The following is a 25,412-nucleotide window of genomic DNA, read 5'->3' as shown; positions in this document are numbered from 1 at the left end:
TATATTTGTATTCTATCTACGGGTTAGATAGCTAGAGTTCAAAGCATTGCTTCGTAAGCTCAAACAGTTCAAAACTTTCCCTAATCGTTGACTCATTTTGCGAATGTTGTCATTATCCAAGTGTAAACGTGTTTTTATGTTCTTTGTTGTTGTTGTTGTTTCTTTTAGTTCTCTAAGGCTCGTCAATTATCGCGTAAATGTCAGGTGTGGAAAGTATTACACAAGACAAATTGTTTTATAACAGGTCTTTCAAATCGGTTAGGCAATTGAGTAATGAAATCTTATTCTCTGTTTTCTTTTTATCAATGAAAATCTTGCAATATTCATTGATTCGTTCATGAGTCGTGTCGTAGTTATATAAAAGTGTATGGAAAAATAAAAAAATCGAACTTCCTTTAATAATATGAGAATACTACAAATAGAGACAGAAATTTACTTTTTTATTCTTTGAGTATATATACTATTCTATATTCGAAATACTTGTTTATCGACGCTATTTTGAAGCTTCCTTTGCTCTTTTATAATACTTTGTCTCGTTGGAGCACTTTTAAATGCATTTCTTAAGGAAGCTGGAAGTTCACAATTTCCTGTTGCAACACTTTATTATTAAGTATAAACTAGAGTTCATATCCCAAATATATTTACGAAATATTATGCAGCAATTTTAAGGATCGCTTAAGCTTTGTGTTCTTTTATTTTCGCCCCAGCTTAATTATGTCTTTAGTCAAGCGCCAATTCGCTTCTAACTAACTTTTCGCTCGTGACTTACGGCGTTGAATTGTATTGCTGCTTGTGCTTGCTATTCGCCTTGAGTCGCTCGAAGCCATTTTGAGCTTTGCTCTCTTTTGTAGAGTGCTCTCGCAGGCTGCCGCCGGCAGTGTTGTTGTTGCTGCTGCTGCTGGATTCGATGAGGGACATGCGTTTGAATGTGCGCGCTACGGTACGTGCGCCACCGACAACAACGTCGCCGGCTGCAAAGACAAAGTTGCGATCGCGGGAACGGGAAAGGGAGCGTGTGCTGTTGTCTTTCTTCTGACGTCTGACAACCGGTGGATGCGTCATATTGTTGTAATCGGTGCTCTCAATGCTCTGGACGCTTTCGTTCTTATTGTTATTGTCATCGAGTGGCGGCGAGTCATTGGACACGCTGCGTATATCAACACGTTGCAGCGGCGATGTCGCCTCACTCTCCATCGCAAGATCCTGCTCAAAATAGACGGTGAGACGACCAATGTTGCGTACATTATCCGATACGTGCATTTTACAAAAATTCGTTGGTTTTTTAATTTGGATTTGAATTTACCGTTTTAAGTTGCACACAACAAAAATAAGAACAATAACAAAAAGTACGGTATTAAACACGCGCGCTGTCTCACTTGCATTCGAATAATGCAAGCATACAAATGAGTTATAAGTGTAACCGAAGCTGCGATTAGGCAGCGAGCGCGTTTCAACTGTTAACGGTGATTGTTTGTCTTTTGTATCTCGTATTTCGTATTTCGTGTCGCTGCTTGTCACTTATTTTGCTTTAGCACCATCCGTCGCTGGTCGTGTCGCGCGCCAGCGTCTCGCATTAACTGAAACGTTTAACAGTGCCGGCAACCGCAACAGCGACGCAGCAGCTGCCATTGGACATTTTTACCATTGCCCCAGTCGACGCCGACGCCGGCAGCAACGATGGCGACGTCAGCGGCAGTTTGTTTATAACATGCTGCAGTTTAGGAGAGCGCGCACAGTAAATGGCGTCAGTTGTTGATGAAAGCATAATATACCCTGCACTGCGAGTGTCTTAAGTGTACAGACTTATAATATACCATGAATTATTTTGTTTTTACTTTTTATTTATATTAATATAAATATTATGTTATTTATAATTATAATTATGGTATATTAACCTTAGCTAGTTGCACAATGTTTCACTTATGTGAGAAGCACTATACCCGCTTATGTTAGCACATATGCTACAGAGCATTGTCTTTGCATTTGCTCTGTCTTGCTTTTGGTTTTGCTTTTGGTTTTGCTTTTCCTTTTCCTTTTGCAGACGTATTGAGATAGCACTTGGTTCTATCTCAATTAGTTAATTGTTAAACTTTGAAGCTCTGTTCGCAATTTGTTTATTTCTTGTCGAAGCGTATGAAGTGTCAATTAATTAATTAATTATCTATTATCAAGCACAATTGTGATGTATTGTACGAAAGAGAGAGGAAGGAAGGTAGAGAGAGAGAGAGAGAGAGAGTGGGAGAGAAAGACAAAGTTCTACTACTAGTACTAGTTCTGTATATAAGCATACATATATTTCTTATATTCTCTATTATGAATACATTGTAAATATTTATCAATGGCATTCTTTGTTCGCTCTGCAAGGGCAGATAACGCATATCTACATTGGCCGTTTTGGGGTCGCTTGTTGGGGCTATCCTGTGAGCGGATTACTGTGAGTTGCGGCGCTCATGCGTCTGCCTGAATGATTCATCAGGTTCATAGAAATATAAACGATTGATTATGCACTGGTAGTTGACATTTAATTGCTTATTGACAACCTGCTGTTCCATCTTTAGACTGACTCATCCAGAGTGCCCGGGAGGGGGCAGAGGGGACGGCGTGCCAAAGCTGCTACCACCAATTGGCAATGCTTTAGCTCGTGGCGTGTGAACCACATTATGAATCATGTGCTCTTATCAAAACGCGTCGCCAAGAGAGACGATCGACAGAGGGCTCGCTGCTCAACATCAATGCAATCGACTTTCAAGTGAAAATCAAACATAAATATATCAATATAAAATTATTACTTTATAAATATTGAAAGACATATGTATATGTATGTTCGGTGCACATGTTCGATGTATGCTCCCATTTGATATATGTTAGCTCAAATATAAAACCCGCACGGCAGATTAAGAAAGGGCATCTCTAGGGAGCGCCAGCATTAAAAGCTCTTAGCAGGAAACTTGGCTCAAAAGCGACTAAAACTGGTTCGAAATTTGGTCACTCTAAAATGTTATTTACAAATTTTTTATAGATACTTAGACTTATATTAATACTAAAATAAGTTAAATTTGAATTGAAAGAACTTAAGGTTTAGCAGTAAGCTCGACACAGTTGCGATTCTAAATTTACCTTTAACATTATTTCACAGAAATTTAGCCTTATCTTACTATTTATACTAAAAGAACTAACATTTTTGTATGCTTCAAAAATTTTTGGAGTAAATATTGATAAAGGTCTTTTGGTTTTTTGTTTCTCTCTTAATTTAGTAAATACTGAACGAGTATTGAGCAGTCAGAGTCACCAGAATTTGGCTTACACACAATCCTCAAGTTTACAACGAAATGTGATTATGATGATCATGAGTAACTCGTTCGCCTGAATTGGCTATGAATGATGACATATCATTATGAGATATCTAAGGAGTTGCCTTGTAGTGAAGTGAGTAACCCATATCTAGCTACTCGCTGCTAAGCCAACGAGTGCAAGCCATGCGACTAGCTGTATCTGAGAATTGTAGATAGGGTTTGGTTAAGATGTGACTGAAGAGTGGCGAATGAGAAGAATAACGAGTACGAGATGTATCGATAAGTTTTTTTTTGCTCTAACGAATGAATATTTAATTTTGTTATACTGGCGAGTAGTCGATAAGTACGAGATGCCGCCCCAAAACCCGAGTGTGAACTACTTTTGTTTTCAATCTTGGCGAAAATGTGGAAGGGATTGATTACGCTTAGATGCATTCGGCATCTCTAGCTTTTGTATTTTTTAAGTTGTGTTAGAAGAATCAATTAAAAATATCGATTTTTATTGTTTATAAGGATCAAGGATAGAACGATTCAAGAATATATATGTTCTTTATAGCGCCTCCTAATAACCGTTGCATACATTTGCCGTCAATGGGTATGATGAAAAGGAACGGCTATAAAATGTTTTTCAGGCACTTTATGGACGTGTTTATCTATTCAGCTGACTTTAGCAATAATCTGTTGCTATTTTTGATGGGTGTGCGTGTGTGTGTGTGAAGCGCAGCTGGCAAACACCTGCTACACACCACACACACACAGGCACACTACATTTACAAGCTTTTTTGATGTTTTCTGAGAAGTGCCTGATTAAGAGAACAACGAAAGACCGCATGATTCCATTCACGCCGCCCCACGCCCATCGTGTGACCAGAAAACCGCCCCAAACCGACGAGCAAACAAAAAGCAACAAAAAAAAACATGTGAATTGGCCCATTGATAAGACAAACAGGTGGGCAAAATAAAAGGTAAGAAGAAGCAGCAGCAGCGGCGGCGGCAGCGGCAGCGGCGATCAGCGTCGTTAACTGCGCTTTAGCCATATCTTATCGATGAACATTGTTTCAATTGCCAAGCAAATTATTCACACACGCACACCCATACACACACAGAGAGAGAGGGAGACAGACAGACAGGCGGGCAAGCAGGCACAACAGGTAGCTAATTGCTGTGGCTCACCTGTGCTCCTGGCCAAGCGTCTCTGGCAGGGATAACTGTGCAGCCAAATGCTGGCGTCTAAGCTGCAGCAGTTGTTGTTCCCGCTGCTGTTGTTCGTTTAGAGTTGCCGCTGCTGTTGCTGTAGGATTGTCGCCAGCTGCTGCTTGTCCTGGCAGCTGCAGCGCTGCCATGGAGCTAGTTGCACGCTCATCGACGGTGCAGTTGCTGCCACTAACGACGCTGTTTGTCGATCTGTTGATTAGGCAAAGAAAACAGAAAAGCGCACAGCCAATAGCCGAGCGCGCCCAACGCGGCGTATGAGTAACTTCTGCCACATCAAAATAAACCAAAAACAAAACTGTTGCATGCTTTTAGGCGGCGGCATAAAAATTCCAACATAAAACTCACTAGCATATTGCTTTGGGCTGTATGTGAAGGCGGCGTGTGACTGTGACTGAGCGAGCGAGCGATCGATCGAGAGAGAGAGAGGGAGAGTGTGTGTGTGTGTATGTGTGTGAACTTCTCTAGTATATAGTTTGAATACTTGCATATTTATAGCTTAAGGTGTGTGATGGCCTGTAGTGTCATTTTGACAGGCACTGGAACTATCACTCGTTATGATTTTAGTTACTCGTTACATTTGCATCATATATTACTCGTTATAGTTTACTCGTTCACTTAGCAGAGTAATTCTTTGCTCTATCTTATAGTTAGTTGACTTTCAGTGTTTCATTCAATCGTTCTATGTATCTCGAAAGTTACAAAAAAATGTCTCGAGTTGTATTAAGTGCTCGGTGTCAAATCAAATGTTACTCGTCACTCCATTGCCCGTTACTTAACACTCGCTATTTTATATTTGACTTCGACTCTAAGTTACATCGCCTCTTGTTGCTACTTGAGTGCTTATGCTACTCGTTGCTTATGACTCGTCATTGTTTACTCGTTATACACATATTACCTTACATGTTAAACGTTAGCTTCTTATTCTCTAAGATTCCCAATATTTATTTTATTCGTTACTCGAGGGAATCAGAGACATCAACAACTCGAACTGGTTCTCTTGACTATATTTATGTAAAATCTTTTATCTATCACAATTTGTCTACATAAGTGTTATAACCTAGATAGAGCGGATATCGGATAACACAGATGTGAAATTGAAATGCCCTTGTGACATATAATGGTCCATTCCATATTTATTAATTGCAACTGTTTAGCTAATTGAGACGAGCAGCATGCAAACTAATTAAGGTCTAGCAAACTGCTCAATTGATGACATTGATATCAAGCTATATATATAGGTATATATAGATATTGATATTAATATAGACACGACACATTTCGCTCATTTTCCACTGTTCCAGGTGGAATTTAGTCCACCATTCGCCAACTATCACGCTTATATACTGTATCTATAGCAAATTTCAGTTGTTTTTGCTCTTAAAGTTTCGTCTATTTAACACTCAACAAGCTTATATTTTTAATGTCATAGAAAATAACTATGTTCCGCTTGATTTCCACTGTTCCAGGTGAAATTTGTGCATATATATGTGCATGATATGTGTTCTATTGAACCTGTTTCCTTGACAATGGTAATGCATCGATTCTGCCATTTTAATTATTTAAGTCCGTAAACCGAAGGGTTCGTCGGTTGCCCCTAAATTGTACCTCGTAAACCCCACTTGCTTCCAACTGCCACTCGTGTAATTGTCCAATAACAATTAAAAATGCATAGTTCATAAGCTCGTTTCCCAAGCGTTTCATTTGCATTTATAATCTGCGGGAAATAATGGAAATTTCGAAGTGCGCTAAGGGACCTGATGATATTCCTAAATTCCCCAAGAAAGGAATGACCTTTCGAAAGTCTGACAAACTTTAATTTTCTAAGCTAAAATTAACTGCTAGACTAATCCATTGGAAGTTGGGGTAGCTTTCATGAAATATTTATAGCGCCTTTAGCCTGTGACTTTTGATACTGGCAATCCTCGTGATTCCTCTTCTTAGGAGACTTTCATAACAGTAAATTTACGAATGCTTTTGGACAGTTTTTTTTGAAGACTTCAAATTATGCAGTTTGGAGAGTTTGAACAATCCTTTGAAGACTTTGGCTAAAATTTAATTCTAAGTAAAATGCATTTGGAGACTTTAATATGCGTTGCTAAGATTTGCTTTAAATGGTTTTTGGAGACTTACAAATAATTGTATAGAAAACTCAAAAAGAGTTTTTGGAGACATTGGCCACTTTAGAATTATCCAATAGAATTTTAACTAACTGGAGTTTAAGAAGAATACAAAAGCCTGTATGTTAATTAAGTAAAACTTATCATGTTTGGAGACCTCGATTTAAGGAACAGTTCGCAATGTCTGGGACAACTTGTAAATTATAAAGATTGTACAATGAATAGCTTTCGAGGAGCTTTTTATTTTGGAGACTTTCGTCCATCTGCAAGAGTTAGAGACCAACTTAAGCGCAAATAACTTTGGATAACAGATAACAATCCATCAAGTTAGCCTTTGGTTAACAATCGAGTTGTGACTGTGAACTAAGGAGCACTATGATTGTCAGTTGCGTTTGGGGAACAGCACACAGAGCACTCGATTACTGTATTTAAATTTAAATAGTATTTCACTTTTTTTTCTTTTTTTTATAAATATATTTAGTTTTAAAAATTGCGAAAGCGAACCATAAATTCATATTGTGTCGTGCAGAGGATTCACTCAACAACTATTGAAACGTATCCGAGTAAATAAGATAAACAGATATAAGAAAGGAACTAGGAAGGACATACTTAGCACATATATAGGACATATATAAATATATATATTTCAAGGACAATATGCCAAAACAGTCGATTAGCGTTAAGAAGAGCTCGCTCAGCGCGGTCGAACAATACGAGCTGAATCAATGGCTCGAAGAAAATAACATTAGTTCAACAAATTTGCGACGATCCTTTACGGATGTGTTGCCCTTGGCCCGTCTACTCTCCCGATACTATCCAGACATAATTGATCTCAACTATTATCCTCCGCGGAATAGCGTGCAGAATAAGCTATGCAATTGGGAATCGTTTAACAAACGTGTCCTCTCCAAATTAGGCTTACAGCTGACGCGAGAGCAAATGATTCGCGTGGCGCGCAGCGTGCCTGGCTCTGTGGATCAGCTGCTGTATAGCGTCATGCGGGTCCACATGGCGGCCGAGATGAAGGCGCGCGAAGAGCATGAATCCACCGACGATTATGACGAATCGGTGCCAACGGCAACGCTGCTGCCATCGGCCGATACGGAGGACAAGCTGGATGAAGTAAAGCCATCGCCCTTGCCGCTGCCTACGGCGCCGCCACTGATGCTGGCCAATAAGTTTAACAAGCCGTTAGGTGTGACGAAGGCCCAGGACAATAAAGATCAAACTACAATTTCAGTCAAGAGCCTGAAACAGGCCGCAGCATTGCCGCCAACAGCTATGAAACGAACAGGTCTGTCGCGAGGCGGCACCGGAATTGGAGGTGGCGGTACACAACGTACGGGACGCAATAAGCGGCAGTTGCAGCAGCATAGGAACGCCCATGTTGCAGCAGCGGCCGCCGAATCGCCATCAGCGGCAACAGCAACAACAGCAGCAACGCCAGCCAGAGCAACGGCATCAACAACGACAGCGTCGCGACTAAGAGGTGAACAAGTTAGTGTGCTACCCAAACAACGTATGGTACTTTATTCCATCTATATGCAGGCCGCCAATCAGCTGCAGCGAAGAAACGCTAAGATCGCCAGATTTGATCAGTGGAGCGCCCATCTGGAGAATATGTTGCAGCTAAAATGTGAACGGATCGATGAGCTGCAACGTCAGGTGGCCGTTGCAATGTTAGGCGCACGGCAAGTGGGGCGACGAGCGAGGCACAAGAAGCGCCATACGTCAACCACGATTGGCGGCATGCTCGAGGCAGCTAAAAGGTTATAGTAGATTACACGCACACACTCTCACACTCACATACAAACAGACGTGTCGACCCGACCCACACACACTGACGTATACTGGGCCCATACACACGTACGCACAGACATGCCAAATACATGTTGTTTCCGTTCGGCTGTTCGCATATGTATATATATGCAAATATATATATATTTATATATATATGCATATATGTGTCTCTGTATATATATGAATATATATATGATTTGTTGCTGCTTCATTTCCTCTGCTACGATTCAGTTCAGTTTACTGCTCCATTGATCTGAGCTACCAATTTATTGACATCAATTTTTTTGGCATACGCTTTGTAGAAACCCTATCATTTCGGCCACATCGAAAGCAATATCCAAGAAAGTGAAAAACCACAAACTATTTATAATTCTGCGAAGTGTATTTCAAATAAACAAACATTAAGAAGCTTTGTTAGCGCATTCACACACTACGAGTTTTGTAATTCTCAAAATGTTTCAGCCTCATTTCGCAGCTAAATGTTAGCTGGAACGAGAGTCGCTCAACAAGTTTGCGGCATATGTTTTTCAGGTGTATTGCTTAAATGTGTTGTAAATACATAGAAGAGAGCTTTTGCACAAGCTTCTATCTATACACCGAAGGTTACTAAGCAACTTGATGACAAAAGTTTGTTCAATGTTTTACTTTGGTTAAGCGTTTAACTTGGCTTTTCTACAAAAGCTCATTTAAGCGCATTATTAAAGAGCATTTGCGAAAGAAATTTGTAAACGGTAGTTGCTTGATATTTGGACGGGATTAAGTAAGATAAAGCTCATTAAAGCTTAATTTAAGCTTTTTGTCAAGCTTTGGCGTCCTGGCATTTGTTGCAAAGTTTTAGTTTTTACTTGATTAAGTGCACAGGAAGAGCTCTTATTGAAAGCTTTGGCATGCTCATATATTTTTGCATAGTATCGATATTTATCGATATATGAAATATCTGAAAGAATAGAAAAATTTTAAGTTTGTAGCTTTTGCACCTGTCAAAATGCTCGCGTTCATACAGACAGAAAAACGGACAGTTCTAAGCTTAACTATGGCCGTAGATCAAGAATATATATATATATATATTTGCTAAGTCAACGCAGCCTTTATCTGCCCAAAATTGTCATTAACAATGAGCCAAGAAATGTCCACATGCATATTGAAAATTGAAGAGCGAGCTTTGAAATGTTTGATGATCATCGAACATATCTGAATCGGAACACACTGTGCGACAGTTCTCATAAATTGTATATATATATATTTCTTATTATCAAATATTCTGAACAATAAAAGACACGCACAAGCCGTGCAAAATGCACACAATCAGCAGCAAAAGCCTCAGCGGCGAGGAGATGGCCGAGGTGCACAAATGGCTCCAACAATACGACATAAATACATCGCGTTTGCGACGCGAATTCTCGGACGTTTTGCCATTGGCGGAGATGATGAAACGGGATCATCCACGTTTGGTCGACCTGAACAATTTTCCGAAACGGAGCAGCGTCCAGTTGAAGGTGGCCAATTGGGAGACGTTCAATTATAAAGTATTGACCAAATTCAATTTGACATTGAGCCGTGAATTTATCGAGATGCTCGCGACGGGCGCCCATGGGGCGGCCGAGGTGTTGCTTCATGAGATCATGAGATTGAAGAAGCGTCAGCGTGTCGTGGAGACAAGAAATGCGATACTCGCTCAGGAGCAAATCTGGGAGGAAAACGATGAGGTAAAAACGGTGGTCGTTAACAAGCAGGTGGGCGATGGCATCGTGCAGGTGCCACAAAAGATGATTCTCTACTCGCTGTATGAGAAAATGGCACGCGACAATCAGACCAAGGATCAAATTATTGAATCGAATCAAAAGCGTTTGGCCCACATGGAGAACATCATCAAAGTGAAGACCGAGCGTATCGATGAGCTGCTCATGCAAATGGGCAAAGCCCCCAACAAGCTATGCAATAGTCCACGTCTGCAATGCTCCAGTGTCACAAGACTTCCATCCACATCTATGATAAGCTACGAGGCATTGGGCGCTATACGTAAACGACATCCAAATACGCCGGCCTCATCCGATTAGGGGCATGCGCACACGTGGACAGAAGGAAAGCGAGAGACATAGAGAAAGAGGGAGATGGAGAGGGATAGAGAGAGAGAGAGAGAGGGAGAGAGAGGGAGAGAGAGGGAGAGAGAGAGAGAGAGAGAGAGGGAGAGAGAGGGAGAGAGAAAGAGAGGGAGAGAGAATGAGAGGGAGAGAGAATGAGAGGGAGAGAGAGAAAGAGGGAGAGAGAGAGAGAGAAGGGGAGAGAAACAAGAAGAGAGAGAGACAGAAGGAGAGAGAGAGAGAATGAGAGAAAAAAAGAGAGAATGAGAGACAAGGAGAGAGAATGAAAGAGCGAGAGAGAGAAAGAAATATATAGGAGATACAATAGCAGACACATAAGGAAGATAGAAAAACTGAAAATGAAATTGAAAGAGAGAAACGAGGAGAGAGAAAGAGAACTGCACAGCGAGAGGGAGAGAGAGAAAAACATATGTAGAGAGAGCAAAAGAGAAACACAGATAATAAGGAGAGAGGGAAAGAGAGAGAGAGAGGGCAATGGAAAAAGTGAAAGAGCAATACAAGGAGAGAGAAAGGGAACATTAGAAAGAGATACAGAGAGAGACTTGGCTATTGCCACGCTCTTGCACTCACACACCCACACACGTACATATACATGCGCAAGCTCAACCGCACGCACACACACACACACACACACACTCACGGACACAGCCATAGCCATATATTTGTATTATCAGATCGTATCGAAGCTCGATCCAGTTGCATTCGCATGTTTATTTCTTCATAAAATTATATTCAAATGTCTTTATTTCCAATTAACATTTTCTGTTATTTCTGGCATCATCCGTACATCCAGTTTTTCGCTATCGAACTATCAAAATTAAAACCGAACATTTTGAAATTGTAGTCGAAAACGATTAAACTTGAAAGTTCAAATACGAATACGAATATTATGGAAAAAGATATGTTTTTGTTTTCTTCTTTCGATAATGACGCAATGTTTCATTTCTTAGGCGTTCCTGTTGTCTAAAGATTTTCCTTCGCGCGTTGTTGAGACCAAATATTGCGAAAATGTTAATTAAAATATTGTTTATACTTGGTTACAGTCTTTAATTTCCCACTTGTTCCTTTAAAACTGAATTTATAGATACAGTTGAGTCTTCGGACGCAACTACATTTCATTTCCACTAGTTCCATACAAAATGCTTTCATCTAACATTTCAAATTTATTTCAGCGCATTTACGTTTCAATACCATCCGTTCCACTTAATTTAATTGCATAGAACGACTATTGGGATCATTCTATTCGCTCCCTTAAGAGTTTAGTGTTTCAGGACCATTTTAACAAGTTATGTTTCACTTCCACTTGTTCCCCTCTCCACTATTGTCTTTAACGGCCATTTTAATAAGCTGTGTTTTATTCCCATGCGTTCCACTTAAATCTACTGTTTCACTACTCCAACATACACCAACTATCGTCTTTGAATACGTCTAGCATATTAGATCTCTATGCGTACCTGGCCTTGAGCAAAAGACGCTTCGTGACCGCCGGTCGAACGGATGCTCTCTCCTGGTTGCTGCAGTTGCTGTTGTTGCTGTTCCCGTTGGTCTGCCGACTCCAGTTCCAGCTGCCATTGCTGACAGTCAGGCTCTGGGCGAGACAAAGCAAGGCGCTGCCGCTGCCCGTGCGATACATATTGTAGATATATATATACACTTTTCGCTCCTCGGGGGGTTTGTTTACGAGTAGCTGGCATCTATCTCTGTGCGTCAAATTTGCAGCTTGATGGCTTAATTAAATTAAGTTTTATGGACTTGCTGTGGGCGTGTTTGTCTGTCGGCCCGACTATGCATATACAAATATATATACTATATATATATATATGTGTGTAAATGAGCGTTAAACGCTTTGATAAGCATTAAAATACACCGAGACAAACACAATTTAGCGTGTCAGGTCAGCCGCATGCCTCCCCACCAAGTGTCTTCAATTACATGTGCGAATTTAATACCAACGACCGCTGTTACATATATATATATATATATATATATATATATATATATATATATATATATATATATATATATATATATATATATATATATATGTATATATATGTATCTACATATTCCAATTATTGGTGTTCTTGATTGACTTCGATTTTGCTTAGCGCGGCACAAGCATAGGACGCTGACTGCGTGCCCAAAAGCATTGACAGTGCAATTTTATACGAAAAGCCTGTTTGGGTCAATGCGAGGGTTGCAGCAGCAAACTAAGAACTGCATGAGTCATATACTTGGCTAAATACAGCTTTAAGTGGCCAAGCTGAGCCGCTTAGCTTGAGCACTTTGAGCACTATTCACCCCCTTTTAGCTTAAACCGCTTTAAACCGGTTCATTTGACATAAAACAGCCTGTTATGGACTATTTGATGTCGTATATATCAATTGAAGGCTAAAACCGTTATCGAAGATATCAATTCGAGCCATATTTGTAACGGTTCAGGCAGTAATAACGCGGTTCACTTAGTCTATGCAGTTGATGAAGTCTCCACCACAGCTTATTTTATACTTAGTTACTTATCTAAGGAATAACCCTTGAACCGGTTCAGCTAATACAACGTGTAATCATGAAAACTTATAACTAAATTGTGTCACTTGATTTTCTTATCGAAACAGCTCAAAGCTCATAATACTAATACCCGAACCATCTCTGAACCGGTTCAGAAAATGAAATAGAACGCTTTTACGGAACTTGAACATATGAAAATATTTATCTGAGTAGTTTGCTTAATCATACATTAGTTGAGCTCGTCTGCTAAAGCTTCTCTGATAAATCGTAGATAAAACACTTTTGAACCAGTTCACATGCCTAACATTTAAATGAACCGGTGAATCAATGTGAACTTGCACAAAGAGTTCACTTATTGTGCAGCACTTAATTCGAGTGCTTTGGGGTATATTTGGGCGGCGCCACGCCCCATGTGACACTCGGTTCAATTGACACAGCCTTGTGGTTTCTCACGGCCCTGTCCCTGAATTTGCTTTGTTTTGCGCGAATTGCATTTTTGAAATTTAAATTTTTATGGCAAGTTGAGCAAGAGAAAAGACAATTGAATACGAGAACAAGTATCGATTTACAGAGTCCGGCTCTACACAAGCTATAAAGCTTATGCACATGTCGCGTACACTGAAACAAATAGCAAATACGCGAGAGACACAATAAATTTGAGCAATCAATCATGAATTAAAATGAAAGTCATCAATGAATGATGATTTACAATCATTAATTAAAAATAATGAATTATCAACCATCAATTATCGATCACCAATCATAAATTATGAATCATTAGACATCAGTCATTAGTCATTAGTCATTGGTCATCAGTAACCAGTCACCAGTCATCAGTCATCAGTCATTAGACATCAGTCATCAGTCATCAGTCATCAGTCCTCAGTCATCAGTCTTCAGTCTTCAGTCTTCACTCATCACTCATCAGTCATCAGTCATCAGTCATCAGTCATCAGTCATCAGTCATCAGTCATCAGTCATCAGTCATCAGTCATCAGTCATCAGTCATCAGTCATCAGTCATCAGTCATCAGTCATCAGTCATCAGTCATCAGTCATCCGCCATCAATCATCAATCATAAATCATAAATGGCTTAATCAAAAGAAAAACTTCTTTCCAACTGTCGATTCTTGTGCTTTAATATATACGTTCAGGGTAACCCCTAGTCGGGTATTCCTTATTAAACCACTCTTGCTTTTTTTGTTTTCTCTTTGTGTATGTTTCAACCCTTTTTAGCATAGAATTCAATTGCAATCGTCGAGAGCCTGGCAAGGGCAAAGTTTATTAACCCATGTGGTATGTGGCATGTGGCTAGTCTTGAGTGGACGGGGGTGCCATGGCGACGAATGCAATGCAAATTGCATTAGAAAGGCAACCCTGCCATGGCCCCCAACCCCAATCCATGAGCAACCCCAGCAAAACGCGAGCATAAAAATTTCATGACACGCCGCAATAAGATTTTAATGGAGCTCACAAGCAGCTGGACAACGGGGCTGAAGAGTTCGACGTAGACAACTGTTGGCACGCAACTAATTAAATGGCGACAATGTTGCCGGAGGCAATGACCTCCCCCTGCCGCCCCTTACCATCTCCTAACAGCGAGCCGCCTCTGCTCCAGTGTGTCGAAATAAAGTGGAGCAATTTTACGCGCAATTTTTGATTTCATCGGAAATTGTGATAACAAATTACCGCGCTTCCTCTCCGCTTCCAATGTGTTCGGCTCATTACGCAATTTAGTGTTGATAGCTAACAGTTGTCTTCCGCTTACAACAGCTGCCACGCCCTCACAGCCACGAGCCAATTGACAAACAGTTTTCAGAATCTTAAACATTTACAAAATGAGAAAAATGTTCAAAAGAAATTCGTGTTCGAATGGATTTTGTTTGCCAAAATTTTCCTTTGACGTTGCTCGTAAATATTGTGGAAAATCAGTTGAAAATTCTATTTACTTGCACAAACAACAACAACGAAAATGAATAGAATCCCGGAAGATTCCAAAACAAAATTTATGAAAGCAAACAAAGATGATATTATGGCAGAAAAGCTATAGACAAAACTGAAATACCCAAGCTTTATCGGCATTGCATCGACCCTATGATATATCTTTTGACTTATGGCTTTAGTTTTTAGTTTACTTTAGAAGTTACTCTACCGAACTACTAGAGAACACCTTGATGTTCAGAAGTTTCAGTCGTTCATTTAATTTATATAGAAAAACAAGTACTTTCATATTACTATCTAAATTCTAACTAAAAATGTTTATGGCATATATATTTCTCAGATTCAACTATCATACACTTATGTCCAGGCTGATACCGAAGCAAAGCTTTATGATTTAAACAGTCCATTCTGCATAAGCTGTCGATGGCTATTGATGCTGATTAAGCTAATATATATATATGTATATATATATATAATATATATTTCAAGCGAAAAATGATAATACCCTATATAGCCTTTACATTATACAGTGCGACCATAAATAACAGCATAACGCATCTATTTGCCACAGAAAATCAAAGAGTTCTGGTTTTACCCTAACAGATTTATGACTAATAGATCTTTGTGTATCTATATATATATATATAAATATATATAAATATATATGTATGAATATACATTAATGTATATGAATATAATTTATATTGTTGTTTGTGCATTAACATTATGTAGATTGCTTATATATCAGCCAATATCTCTTATCAGTTTGATGACTATGAAAAAACAATAGCAAACTCACAGAGGCACAAGCAGAGTCAGCATGACGACGGTATTAACAGACTATTAAATACCCTGTCAGAGTTCTCAAATGAAGTAGTACCCAATTGAAAATTTAAAATATAAAGTTCCCGATTGTCTTTGATTCAACTCAAAGTGGAATTTCGGTTATTGTATATATATATAATACATAAGAATGAAGTTTAAAATCTTTCAACTCCGATATACAAGTCAACTCTCTATATAATTCTATATAAAAGCTCGTGTATCTAACAATATTCTATTTGAAACTTAGTTTATATTAAACGTAATTTAAGCGTTGCTTATGATGTCCAATCATAGCTCTTAGCGTATTTACAGGGTATACAAAAACTTATAAATGCTTTTAGGCATAACTAAGTAATAAACGCGGTATTTACAGAGAACCCATTGATAAGAAATACCCGTTATTATGCAATTGAACTGAATTGTTTTAACTGGAAGTTCAATTTTGGATTCTATTTTGAGAGTTTTTACTAGGTATTAGATAAACAAAAAGTCATACTAAGTATATCAATAATCGATTTACTTTTCATCTAAAAACAAGTCGTGTGGAAGCTGACGTTGCACATTCCATATAACTTAAATGAATGCTATAGAAATTGCATTTCACTTCAGTAACTCTCTTTGAAAAGCAGGTGTATCCGACTGCGCGCTACTTTGATCAAGTTTGAAGAGGAGTTAAACACCGTTCTCTTGTTAGTTTACACACAGCAATTTAACTTCAAGAGGGCTTTAGACAACACTTGTAAGAGCTATTGAACTGTGAACTAATATACCTCGCTTAGCACACGTGAACAGCGTAGTGCAAGCAGCTTTCGGTCAGAGCAAAGATCTAGACAAATTATTGGCTCGTATTCGCTTTGCTTTGCGTCAGCTCTAAAATGCACAGCCATAAATAATTGTTTGCCCCCAAAACTGAACTGTCTATACATTATATTTGTTGTTTATACCCTGAGTCCATTAACAATTGCCGAGCAGGGTATATTGTGTGTAACAGAGACAAGCGGGAGTGGCAGCATCAATAGATGATAGATCAATAGCCCTGTCCACCCTGTCTGTCTGTCTATTAGAGCTTGAAACTTGAAATTGTATCCAATCATCGATAACATCATTGTTTATTTCCATGAAAGCGATTAAAATTGATAATTAACTTTCGGTATTGAAGCATATCTGGCAAATTTTAAGAGCTGCAAATCTCCAAATTTGTTTCCAAGACAGATCTGGACACCTCCATATAATGCTTTAACTTAACTTCATTGTATACATAAAAAAAAATATATATATATATATATATATACCAAAGTTACATCAGTTGGTCACGGTAGGCAGAGTATTTCCTAGTCGTGCACTTTCGACACTAGTACTTTTACTTGTTTTTCTACATATGTCTATACTATATCAAAAATTAAATATTTAGTACGATATACAGTCAGTCTCTCTCTCTCTCTCTCTCTCTCTCTCTCTGCAAGTTCTTCACCGATTTGGTATACCTGATGTGCAAATAGTTTCATATATATATATATATATATATATATGTATATATAGAGAGAGAGAGAGAGAGAGAAAGAGAGATTTATAAGTAATTCACACCCTTTGACTAAACAAAATTTAAAATGATTTATGAAAATACTTTTTCGTAACGTTTTTTGCTCTATAATTGTGATGATATAATTACGACAATTTGCGAGTCAGAATTTCTATTTGTTTACCACTTAGTGATAATTATACTCGTTTTCGATGCATGAATGAATGAATGAATGAAATAAGAGTATATCCGATTCGTTCAATGTCTGACTGGCTGTAAACAAAGCTAAAGACTTGAAATGTGGAAACGTATATTATACAAATAATATATCAAACATCTTTTTGGGGGTATTGACTACTACGATTTCTCCCACTGTTCAAGGGCAATGCTTAAGAGTTAGTGCCCTGTTGTTCTAATCTAAAGTTAGATCTAGAGGTTATCGTTATCGTTATCGATCTTTACACAAATAATTCTAATTATATGAACGAGTATGCTGCAGTCAGCAACTCTTCTTACTTGTTTAGCTTAGTGTGCGATCTGCTATTTATATAATTTTTGCTTTGTACCGGCTCGCACAATTATATAATAACAGGCATTAATTTAGAGGTGTTCTGTGGGTAAATGTGTCGAGGGAGGGGGAAACATAGATAGAAACATATCATTAAAGAAACGTCTTGCATACCTGCAACGAGAAAAGGAAAAAACATTTGGTTAGTTGGCAATTTAATGTAAATACAAACATATATATATAATATATAGATAGTATATAGTATAACTATATATATATATATTTACATATATTCTATATATATATATATAAATCGGTATTAACTCTAACATCTAACTACTAAGGTTTATGCAACCTCGTTTCTAACGCCTTTCAAGCTGATCTTAACTTAAAAAAGCGCACATTAAACCCACTTGTATAATTCATCCAAAAATTAACAATGTGAAAATAATTATCACAATTAAATTGAGCTCGACCAAGTCAATCTTATTACTTATTATATCTATATATATATATATAATATATTTAAATATAGACACTTTGATACACACTTATATTTGCGCGCATGTGGAGCTTCCTTTTCAGCTAAAAATTGACATTTTCATTTTAACAATCCACTTTCAGGCTTTGTTTTTTTCAAAAGTTTTTCTTTAAGAAATTTTTAGCACAGTAAAAAACATTTTGGGACACAAAACACAGTTGAAATACGGTTTCTTAACTTGACACTCGCACAGCAAAAAAAAAAACTTAGGTAAATAACTAGAAGATAGTACAAAAAATGATTTATGACAGCATTTACAAAAAAAAAAACAAAAACAAAAAAAAATACAAGACAAAAAGAATTGAAAATAGAATAAAATAGAATAGAATAGAACAAATTGTTTAATTGTTGTTTTTGTTTTTGTTTTTGTTTTTATCTAGTTTTTATTTTTCTTGTTGTTTCGAATTTGCGGCAAAAGATTCGCTTGACGGCAACTGACAAACTGAAATATGTGAAATTATTAAAATCCATTCAATGGCATCTAAGTAGAAGCATACACACAACCACACGTACACACACACACATATGTGTGTGTGAGAGGGAGAAAGAGAGACAAAAACATTTTGCTGTCAATTGAATGTGAAGTGTGTTTCACAGATCGCAAACAGTTGAAGGCAAAATGCGAGAGCCTCTGGACACACAGCGCGGGGGGATGAGTCTACATATATGTATATATATATATATGTGGGACATTATCAGCGTGTTTATATTAAGTGTGACACTCGTTTATGGGTGTTTTCGAGTGCAATGCATTAAATGCAAGCGATTATCTTTTAACACCCAAAGCTAATCTCAGCTGCAGGGGGGAGCAAACCAACTGAGCGAGAGAGAGTGACCGAGAGGCGGGGAGAGGAGGCAGGTAACGGCTGGCAGCCATACATGTTTGCTTGATAGTTCATTGGTTTTTGGCTCACTCGAATAGCACTCAAGTGAAACAGCAAAACACCAACAAATTTTCTACTTTCGAAAAACTTTAACCAAGTTTTCAAAATATTTTCAAACTTTTAGAGCTTTGCAAGGATTATAAAGCTTTCGATTTACTGTAGCACTAAAGCACTTTTCTTCAATCACACTTGGGAATATTTATTTTGATATTTTCTCCTCTAAGAAGCTATCTAAGTGGCATTCTTCAGTTAAGGGCAAACAACTTGAGCTTAAGGTTTTAGCCTTAATTGAATTGCATTTATATATATATATATATATATATATATATATATATATATATATATATATATATATATATATATATATATATATATATATATCTATATATATAATATTGGTATGATAATTTTATCTTTAACATAAATCACTAATAAATCAAAGCCCTTCTCACTTTTAGCTTTAAGCTTTAAAGCTCACACAATATATATATTTAGGATATTAGAAGAAAACTTCAGTTAAAACTGAAATCTTTCGCTCAGTCGATCTTAAGAAATTTACCTTAAGAGGAAATGTTTAAGAACGCTTAAAGCTCGCTTTAAGCTTTTCGTACACTTAAATCCATTTGAGACACTCATTAAGCTTTAGAGCTCACATAACGGAAGTATACATTTATACACTCAAAATTCAATTCGATTACTTTGAAAATTTCAGTTTTAAGAACACTTAAAGCTCTATTCAAGATTTAGGCACACACTTCCAGCAGCTACGCGTTTCTCTTCAAGTCTGAGTCTTGTGCAAAAAGAATGCTTCTCCAAAGTCCCCGACAAAAACTTATGTAATAAACCTAAAATTTTTAAAGCTTAACAAAGTCAAAGCTCAAAGTTCAAAGCCTACAACTCACATTAAAAACTCATTTGCTAAAGCGATTCTGCTGTAGATCGTAACTAATGAGTTGATCTATGCATATAAAAACATATATATATAAATTTATATATATACATATTTATATAAATAGATATGCATATCTATATACATATGTGACATAACTTATATATAGGTTTAGAAAGCTTATTGCTTCAAAACTATTTGTCGTTTCTGTTGTGCATTTGGAATTTTAGTTTAGACATCGTTGTAAACGCTCTATATCATATATACGAAGTATGATCCCAATCAAAACAACACATATTAGTTCCAGATTGATATGGAAAGCTTCAGAGATGTTCTGTTTTCTCTTATCGCGCACTGTTAGCTGCAGGGCAAGCCAAACGATCTATGAAAAGTAGATCATTATAATACAAATATATATATGTTATATATATGTATATATTATATATATGTATATATATATTAAGGCATTTAATTGAAAACTCGCATTCAAATTCGAATTGCCTTTCATCAGACCTGAATCAAACTGAGAATAGCGTAAATTATGTCGTGTAGTAATAATATTATAATAAGTTCCTGAGTGGAATTCCAACAGCAACTTCATGGATCTTCAAAGATATATCAGCATTCGTTCCATCTTATATTTGCTTTATCATTGAAAACTCAATCAAAAGATAGACGAAATTTAATTTAATTTCAATTGAAGTTTGGATTAAAGACTACAAAAGCTCATCAATGCCAAGAGTACATCGTTAAGACTCACATAAGAAACACTATGAAGCATGGCATTACGTGTAAGAATCGAAGCCAATATAATACTTGGTTGGTATAGGATAGCAGTTCAGTTGCCCAACCATTTGCTTCACTTGCAAAGGCTTTTCAACTTAGCATAGCTTAGTATATACTTAATGAAGTCTATATGAAGCTGAAAGAAACTGATTCGAGTTCCAAGCTAAATTTTGGCTGATCTGATCAGTTCATATATGTTATTAAAAAGTATTCTTTTTTTTTTCATATTCACTAAGTTTTTTCCAGATTTTATTGTATAACATTTATTTAATTCATTTACAACGTAAAAATTCTTGAAATTTGCAAATGATATTCGAACCTATAACGAACAATTGACCCATTTGAGTTAATGTTCCCAGCGGAGACAGAGAAACAATAACAGGGTGGGAGACAGAGACAGAAAGAGGCAGAAAGAGAAAGAGATAGAGGTGCTACCCCTTAAACGGGCATTGCATGTTGCCTTTGATAAAAATATAACAACGAAAAATAAGTAAAAGTGCTCACATTGAGACTGCACGACTGAAAAATACCCTGAAGACAAAGCCAAACAAATATTGTGAATAGCTTTGGTGTTTATTGTGCGATTGCAATGAAAACTACTTCAAAAAAAAACTAAGATGACAAATGTATATCCTTAAGATTAGATGGGAGTAAGTGAAAGTATACAAAAAGTTCTAATAACCAGATTGATCGGTTCAGTATACCTAGCTTACACACTTTCTTAGGGTCCAGGGTATGAAAAAAAAAATTGCTGGAAATTCAATCAACGCGAATGCACTCGAAAAATGTATTCACAAAAACGTATCGCCCACATGGAAATGACACTCAACATATATGAATATATATATATATATATATATATATATATATATATATATATATATATATATATGTATATATATATATAGTTGTACACTCAGAATGCAATGGACAATAAGTGGAACTGGAAGAGCAACAACAACAAAGGCAACAAATTGCACGCATCTTTCAATTGAGGAGGTTAGTTTTGTCCCCCTCAGGCGTAACATCTATAGTTATATTATATATTTAGTCATCGTGCACTTTCGAACAATTGAACAATATGTTTACTGAAATCAAATTGCACGCACTTAATGAACTGGATAGCTGAATTTATTTCCGGTTTTAGTTCGAGAACGTCAAGAGCTACTTACAGGAAGCGTGAGTAGACACGTTCCCGTTAAGTATACCCATCATTGTGGTAGCCAAATCGCATTGAAATTGTTGCTGAGCATTTGTTTAGAGTGAGCTGTGGAAGCTGTGAAGTTAGAAACTTTAGATCCCGAAAGTATCATTGAAGCTAAGATCTGTAGAAGTGGAAGTGTATTAGAAATATAAATAATCAACCTCTGCTCATAGCAGTTCTAGATAGTTCATCAAATTTAATAAAGAATAATTTCTGACTATCTGGAATTCTTTCTTCGTTCGTCATCTAAATTTGCTTTATATAAATCTATAAACTAGGAAAGGTTTGTTCAATTTCTATATTCAAATATTATTTCCATGTTTTGCCAACTGTATAACTTGTGCAAATATTTTAGCCAAATGTTTCTTTAATTGCTTATATATTATATATCCATATATATATCTATATAAACTTTGGCATACATTGCTAATGGGAAATTATTTATAAAGTGTTGCGCTCTTGTGACGTCACGAAATATAATAAAGAAATTCCATTGCTTTTCGACGGGCCTCAACTTTGGCAACGGCAATTGCAGTACAACTGCCAAAAACGCCTCGAAGAGCCAAATATGTCTGGGGCATTATGTCGTTGGCGTTTGCACAATTATACAAAAATATATATGCAGATGTGCGTACATATCTATCCATTCGTCTAGCAATCAGTTGGTTTGGCCAATTGTCAATCGCTCAAGCGCTCAATGCGGACATTCGTCGCATGCAAATCGGAACTTGAGGAACTCTCGATTGAAATCGATCCGATCTGACAAAGAAAAAGTACGCGATAAACACAAGTGAAAGTGCCTGAGTGGAATGTGCTCAGCTGGCAAATACCCTGTACGAATTACAGCTCTGTTTGTGTCAGACATGAGTGCCTATAATTCAATAGATCGATATTTATCGATATTATGGGGCACGCGAAAAATATCTGTACGAAAATTTGCTAATTGCTCTCTAAGTCTTCAAGATATAGCTGATATTTATCGATAACGAACAGTATGTCTTAGAGATAATATACATTTAAGAAATATTTGTGAAATATATGTACATTTTTCTGAAATCGATATTTATCGATACATGGATGTATGCACATAATGTCATACCCCTCTTCCTTCGCATTCATTAACTACAGGGTATATCCCATACAAATCGATGCTTGACATTGGCTATCTGTATTCTCAAAGAGAGCTCAGCTCAGGGTCGTATTTCACTTTAACTATTTTATTGGCTCATGTGGCTTGGATTGGGGGCGAGGGCGTTGGCGTAGGGGCTTAGCATCCGGTCTGAATTGCTGTTGCAGGTAATTGAAAAGCTTGGCCTTGACTTCTCTGCATATGTGCAAAAATCAATGCAAACTACGATGGGAAAGGCTACAATGAAAATAGACAGGATGGAGGAGGCGTCACGAGCTATGTAATCGAGGTTGCAGCAGTAAAAAAGGAAACGGGAATTGCTTCAATGTTAATGGGAACTAAAATCACATTCAGGCTTAAAGTTTACTGCGGAAGGGTTTCAGTGAGTGACAGAAAACTTCATAAAAAACTTATAAAGTTCATTGAAGTTGTAATGTATGTGCATATGAAAGCGGCTAATCTACTTAGAAAGAGCAGTATCACTTGGTCTTGAGCTTTCAAAGCACTTGAAAGTTATGAAAGCACTTTAAAGCATTAAAATCGCATTAAGTGAAGCTTTTGAAAGCTTTTATTTACAAATCCTTGCAGTCTACATAACCTCAGATCTTTCTGGAAAGTTCAAGTGAAGTTGCTTACCTGCTCACAGTCTGGCTGAGATATTGTATCTGTGCATCATTATTGAGCAGCAGGACAACGGGCGTGGGCAGGAACTCATCTAGGATGTGATTGTGCGCCTGCGCCTTGCTCAGCATGCTGATGGCTGTTGCCGAGGAGCACGACGACGTGGACGAGGCATTCGACGACACTGGCGAGGGCAATGGTGTGCTCGTGGGCGTGGCTATCGAAAGCTTTGACGCATGTTTGTTCGACCCAAAGCTGCGGCGTATGGATTGTAGGCTTTGGCGCAAAAATGATTCGCGCTTGATGTTGCCACTGCGATGCTTCGATGACTGCGACTCGATAATGCACAACGCCGACGCCTCAAAGTGCACCTTGCCGGGTAGCGACTGTGGGCGTGGCAGGTGGCAACCATGCGTCGCCGGTGAATGCTTGAACAATTCCTCATACTCGTGCGGATTGCGCCGCAGCAGCTGAGCCTCCTGTTCGCTAATGAACTGCTGATCCTGTTGATCCACTTCCAGCTTCTTCTCAGTATTCTTTAATGCCTTCGATTTCTGTTTCTTCTGCGACTTCTTCTGGCGCGTCTTCTTGGCGGGCTGATCGTCGGCAACCAGCATCAAGGAGGCGATATCCGGAAAGGGTTCCATATCGGGCGATTGCAAACGTTTATATTGCGCATGATTATTATTAATCTTGTGATTATTGTTATTGTTGATGTTTCTATTGCTATTGTTATTATTCTTCTCAATGAAGCTGTAGGATTTGATGAGAAACAGATTCGACTTGTTCTTCTTGGCCTTTAGCTGCTGCAGCGTACTGTCCGGCTCCATCGATGAATCGACTTTCCCATTGCCGTTGACCTCCTCCTCGGTGATTGTGGCCATTGTCTGATTTACTTTGCTTTTATTATTTTGTTTGCTCTTCTTCTTGTTGCAATATTCTTTTTCGCTTGGTTTTTATGTTATTTTTTGCTCGGTTTATTGTTCTAGTTGGTGCGTGTTTTCACTATTTACAACAACATCTTTTCGATCAGATCTCACTGCCTTTCTCTCTTTCTCTCTCTTCGACTGTGGATAGAAGGGCAGAGCTAAAGTTATTTTTATGCCACTGCGTTGACATTGGCTGAGCGGAGCGAAGTGAGAGCGCTTCAGGCGCTGGGAGGTCGATCAACTATCAAACACACACGCACACACACATTGCTGAACACCTGTCGGTGTATTGGTGAGCTTTTGAAAGCTCCCCTAAGGCAAGAGGCATCAGCTGAGGCTTCTGCTTTGTATTGAAGTTGCTTTTATAGTTCATTAAAGTGAGCGAATCATTCAAATAATCTCGATAGAACTAGTTCAGTTTGTACATGTTATTTCGTGCACAGGTATTCAATAGTTCATGAACGATCATGAACAATCGTCTGCTCTGATCAGTAGCTACATAGATTTCTAGCCTATTGCTCATAAATCGCTGAACTAACTGAACTGGTTCTTGAACTCATTCCACATATGGAACTAGTTTTGCTAAATCTATTGAAGATAA

At 37.8% G+C, this 25,412-nt stretch overlaps 3 protein-coding genes across 13 annotated transcripts in view; 2 read left to right on the top strand and 1 right to left on the bottom strand.

The window, feature by feature from the left end:
- LOC111598189 (GRAM domain-containing protein 2B-like) overlaps positions 1–25,412 on the bottom strand; it is a 38,815-nt gene that overhangs the window by 4,904 nt on the left and 8,499 nt on the right. For 2 of the 10 annotated variants that reach the window (XM_023313307.2, XM_030223057.1), the window contains exons 2-3: positions 23,898–24,949; positions 4,467–4,697 (exon numbers count right to left, since the gene is read on the bottom strand). The exons of 1 other annotated variant lie outside the window; for it this stretch is intronic. In XM_023313307.2, coding sequence (XP_023169075.2) covers positions 4,467–4,697; positions 23,898–24,766 — 1,100 coding nt within the window. In that variant the 5' untranslated portion in view covers positions 24,767–24,949. Of the gene's footprint in view, positions 1–769; positions 1,656–4,466; positions 4,698–11,981; positions 12,238–18,379; positions 18,489–19,812; positions 19,912–23,897; positions 24,950–25,412 lie in introns of those variants that run through there. 7 more of the 10 variants (XM_023313314.2, XM_023313312.2, XM_023313309.2 and 4 more) reach the window with 7 other exon arrangements.
- On the top strand, positions 7,026–8,538 carry LOC111598185. 2 transcript variants are annotated; one of them, XM_030223059.1, is made up of 2 exons: positions 7,026–8,114; positions 8,174–8,285. In XM_030223059.1, exons 1-2 carry the CDS (start codon positions 7,283–7,285, stop codon positions 8,203–8,205), a joined length of 864 nt encoding a protein of 287 aa, XP_030078919.1. In that variant the 5' UTR covers positions 7,026–7,282; the 3' UTR covers positions 8,206–8,285. The 2 variants fall into 2 exon arrangements, with proteins under 2 accessions (XP_030078919.1, XP_030078918.1); XM_030223058.1 differs by having other exon boundaries at positions 7,029–8,122; positions 8,174–8,538.
- On the top strand, positions 9,588–10,578 carry LOC115482827 (sperm flagellar protein 1). The gene has a single exon (XM_030223060.1). It carries the CDS (start codon positions 9,721–9,723, stop codon positions 10,480–10,482), a length of 762 nt encoding a protein of 253 aa, XP_030078920.1. The 5' UTR covers positions 9,588–9,720; the 3' UTR covers positions 10,483–10,578.

The sequence above is a fragment of the Drosophila hydei genome, unplaced genomic scaffold (genome assembly GCF_003285905.1).
Source record: "Drosophila hydei strain 15085-1641.00,03,60 unplaced genomic scaffold, DhydRS2 tig00000090-arrow-arrow-pilon, whole genome shotgun sequence".
NCBI classification, from domain to species: domain Eukaryota; kingdom Metazoa; phylum Arthropoda; class Insecta; order Diptera; family Drosophilidae; genus Drosophila; species Drosophila hydei.
Note: the sequence above shows the minus strand (reverse complement) of the source record. Positions and strands in the feature narration are given on the sequence as shown.

Bases quoted from the DNA above. Each gene is read 5' to 3' on its own strand.
- LOC111598185 (XM_030223058.1), top strand. From the start codon at position 7,283: ATGCCAAAACAGTCGATTAGCGTTAAGAAGAGCTCGCTCAGCGCGGTC. The intron at 8,123-8,173 runs GTTAGTGTGCTA...ATCTATATGCAG, and splicing joins CGCGACTAAGAGGTGAACAA to GCCGCCAATCAGCTGCAGCG.
- LOC115482827 (XM_030223060.1), top strand. From the start codon at position 9,721: ATGCACACAATCAGCAGCAAAAGCCTCAGCGGCGAGGAGATGGCCGAG.